Raw genomic sequence first — 4,144 nt, 5'->3', positions numbered from 1 at the left:
CTCAGTCAAATAAGGTCGCCAGCTACATCGCCATTTCCGGAGGTTTTCAGCGTTTAGAAGCCGTCGAATTGACTTCATTTTCACTTTGTGGGAGACCCCAGTAAGAAGGTCTTCGTGTGTAACGCGAGGGTTCCCGTGGATTGTATCTAAAAGGCGTGTTTTATCGGCTTCATTAAGCTTCTTCGGTCGGCCAGAACGCGGCTTTGAGACACCGGCACGTCTTTCATGCTCCTTTTTAATTGTATACCGGATCCCCGATAGTGAAATCCAGGGGTATCTCTTATGGATACGCTTATAACCCCAATGAGCAGCCGTATGAAGCTCACAGATCCTCTCGCGTAAAGCAGGTGTAAGTTCTGAGCGTGGAGCCATAGTAAAAATAGCAGGTTTTGAATGATAGAAAGGTAGGCTTCATGAAATAGTATAAAATAGCTAGAATGGCTAAAATCGCGAGAAATAGCGACGCGTAGCTAGCGTGTCCTACTAGGCGGTGTCGGCTACAAGGGAAAGCGGTATGAAAGTGGGTCTAAGGAGGGTGTCCAAACTTATGGCCAGTCACTGTAGTTGGTTTGGAGGATGCGCCGTCGTTAGGGCACGATGAGCCGCCGCCCGCTTACTCGAGGGGGATGAGGAGGTAGTTCGCTAGTATTGAGTGGATAGGACGTGAAGTTTGGTTGCTTTCAGCTATTGTCACGACCAACGTTGTCCAATAGGACCCGAACATCTATTCAAGCGGAATGATCAATTTTATAACGTTATCATTTGAGATATTGACGCTCATGGCGGTTTGTTACCAGCTAATGAGATCAAAGGAATCGAAGAGGGATAAGGCAACGAGATGTGGGATGGAAAGCTCGCGAGGGACGATTCTAATGATCTAAACCACTGACGTTCATGAAGGCCGAAAAAACCATGATAGTACTGGTCACTACAGTGATGCAGCAAATGTTTTAACACCCCTCTGAATTTTTAGATTCTGCCGGTCAAAAATTTGGATTTTTCAACACCCTTTAACTTGTTTCTTAATGAAACACTTGGCCTTTGTGTATTGAATTGAATTATATCTTCTATGAAAAACACCTACTGAAACAAGAATGTTTGAAAAGTAAGATATTATAAACTTGCTCTTCGGTTTACAATAGGCGGTCTCAAAAGCGGTCTGTCCAAGGGTGTTAAAACATTTGCTGCGTCACTGTAAATGCTTACAAGGATGAGGAGCCCAACTTCCGTTGGCTGAAGTGTCCGTAGACCAAAGAGGCAGATCTCAGCCAGCCGCCGTTGTATCTGGCAGTCGAGACAATGTCATATCCATTTCCGGACAGTATATATGTACGACTCGAGTTGGTTCTAGCCCCAGAACTAGCCGCCTCATTATCTAGAAGTGCTGTGTATTTATCTGGGCGCTGATAAGACGACTGGTCCCAGACTCCACGACAAAAATAGGCTGCGCCACTCTACATCTTGACATGCAGCAGATTAGCCGCCTGGCTACATGTCACCTCTGGATTCGCCCACGTAAACATCCCCTAAAGACAGAGCTTGTTGATTTGCTGAAAAATATCACAAATCCAGAGCTCTTCCATTGCATGTGGAAACTATTCGCGCTTACCCCGCCCCTAGGTTAATTCTTCCACTGCGAAATGATTTTCACGCACCCCTTAAATCTGACACCACGCTGTGGTCCTGCCTTGAACGTCAGAAAAATCGAGTCCACAACTTACGTGGACATGAAGATTCTGCTTTATCGGGCCTCTACGGACTAAAATTGGACTCCAAAGTGATTCCCCTTTGATCCGCTATCCAATTCCATCAAATTTCTTCTCAGTCAAGTAGCCAATCTACTTGATCACACAACGCTTTCTAGATTTCAATATGCCAGTCTTCACGAAGCAGTACCATCACTTTATCCCCCAATTTATCCTCAAACAATTTGCATATACCGAGTCGCCAACCAAAAGGTTTGACCTCAGATCATTCCGGAAAGCGTGTGAGTTCTACCTGCTGACAAAACTCTAGTTCCGGAAACGGAGATGGCCTTTTGAACCTGTTTGACCTACGAACCGGGCAATTCATCACCGAAGAGGTCAAAAGGTCATGCGGAATGTACAATTTGTATTACATGGAGAATGACCCGGAACATATGAGAATCGAGGATCTTTTCAGCGGCATAGAGAGCCAGACGAGCCAGATATTTATCAAGATCAGAAATGCCGCAAAGGAAAAACTCGACCATGTCAATATCCTCGAGAAGGATATTCACATTTTATTCAAGTTTATGATCCTCTCCCTCCGACGCTCCAAGCAGTACCGAGACGAGATGCAAAATCCTTACCGTGAGAATGACTTTATGTTCCAGCGCCTCTTCGAGGCATCGCGAAAAGAGGGTCGATCTAGCGATCCAGGAGAAGTCTGGCTTGAGCAAATACTCTATCTTTTGAAAGCGACCCACGAGGACCTTTTTGCAGATGCAGAACATCCTGGTGATAGCACTTCTAAAGCTAGTGCGCGGACCTACAAGCACTTTGTCGAGAATTACGCCCTTCAGATCTGGCACGCGGCGGATGGCTACGAGTTCTTTCTCAACGAGAGTCTCTGTGGCTTTGAGGGCGATACCCAATCGTTCCTGGGAGCAGAAATAACCGAACACGGGCCTCAGCTCATGTGGATAACCACAGATGACATGATACACGTCATTCTTCCTATAAGCCCGACACTTGCTGTCGTGTTCTGTGACGAATCAAGATGCTGGGAGTCGCCATTCGCCGATGCTATAATTCGACACGACAAGACCTACCCGCAGAACAGCTTGCTGGCAAAAGCACCGCACAAGGATATTGTCACTGGCGAGGTACCAGCCAAGAGGAAAGGAAGGAAACGATGGCCCGCAACGGTAAACTGGAGAGTCAGTATTGGCAAACTTTTACAACAGCACCATCGAGTCATCGCGTCCTACTCACTCAGTCATGCTCGCTCAATCGTCGTCTTCAACAGTAGAGCGCGATTTGAAAAGGCTCGAAAGGAACTGGAAGTATTTGCCAAGCAAAGAGAAGAAGTTTGGACGAGGCAGGGAATTCGGTACGGTCAAATGAGTGGGCAGCAACCTGCTCATGAAACGACGGAGCTCAGTCCAGAGCGGTCGAACAGGATGGTAGATAACCATATATCTGCCTTGGACGAGGTTCTACATATCATAAGAGTCACTCAGGAAATCCCACCGCGAAGCAAGGAAAACTCTTGCAAGTTCTGGTTCGCTTTCAAGGCTATTATATCACTTGTGGCTGCAAAAGTAGGGTCCCCTGAGACGATGCCCATCATGCACCCTGCTATGCTAGCAGCATTTGAATCCCTTTATCCTCCAAAACAACCAGAACATAAGGATCTTTTTATCTTGGACTTTGCCGGGTTTCTCGACTACGTCATGGGCGAAGCAACATTTGCCCAGCTTTACTTCCGAAATCGAACAAACGATCTCGGAATGGGTAACAAAGGTTTCCTTCCTGGCTCCAGAGCTCGAGAAGTATGAGAAATTGCTTGGACTCGTTCTGGGATCTATGGCCCCGAAAGTTGATGGAACAGAGCAGTCCTACCCTCCAGCAGAGGATCTCCACAGGCAACCCTGCTTCAAAGCAATTTTCGGAGCAGCTCAGACATTCGATATATTGAGATGGATGTTCGAAGAGCGACAAGATATTCTAGCAACCTTTGTTCAGCGGTGTGCTGTACCGTTGAAGGATGCACAGCCCAATCTCATTCGCATGCGTGGGAGGAGATGATTCCATCGGTACACTAGGTATTTTCGATCTACTATACTGAGTATTATCGGAGAGGGTGGCACTTTGACTACGAACAGATTTGGCTCCTTACTGGATAGTTATCCGGAGAATCTCTATTTGCTTCCTGGCTTATTTTTTTTCCCCTTTTGTGTTTCTCATTCGCTGAATTAACTAGTGACTGATCATATACGTCGGAGATTGTTCTGCCTGGGTCTGCAAGAGGTACCACATGAGCGTTGTCCCGTCTTTTGTCTTTTTGTCTTTTCACCACCTCGCCACGGCTATACCTATCCAAAAAATTGACGGAAGTAAATGAGAAAAAAGAAAGATAAATTAAACGACAAGTCTAATCTTACACAGCTCCCAGGTAT

The 4,144-nt window shown here is 46.3% G+C and overlaps 1 protein-coding gene across 1 annotated transcript; it reads left to right on the top strand.

Annotated features, from left to right (window-relative positions):
• Nucleotides 1–1,872: 1,872 nt before the first annotated feature.
• N7446_007593 (DUF4238 domain-containing protein) lies at nt 1,873–3,523 on the top strand (the record flags this gene model as incomplete). Its single annotated transcript, XM_058516338.1, has 2 exons — nt 1,873–1,958; nt 2,017–3,523. The coding sequence occupies 2 exons, from the start codon at nt 1,873–1,875 to the stop codon at nt 3,521–3,523; spliced, it is 1,593 nt and encodes a 530-aa protein (XP_058373516.1).
• Between the last annotated feature and the right edge of the window lie 621 nt (nt 3,524–4,144).

This window comes from Penicillium canescens (assembly GCF_028828765.1).
Source record: "Penicillium canescens strain IBT 15451 chromosome Unknown utg000004l_segment0_segment0, whole genome shotgun sequence".
NCBI classification, from domain to species: Eukaryota; Fungi; Ascomycota; class Eurotiomycetes; order Eurotiales; family Aspergillaceae; genus Penicillium; species Penicillium canescens.
The sequence above is the reverse complement of the archived record's forward strand: the minus strand, read 5'-3'. Positions and strand labels throughout refer to the sequence as shown.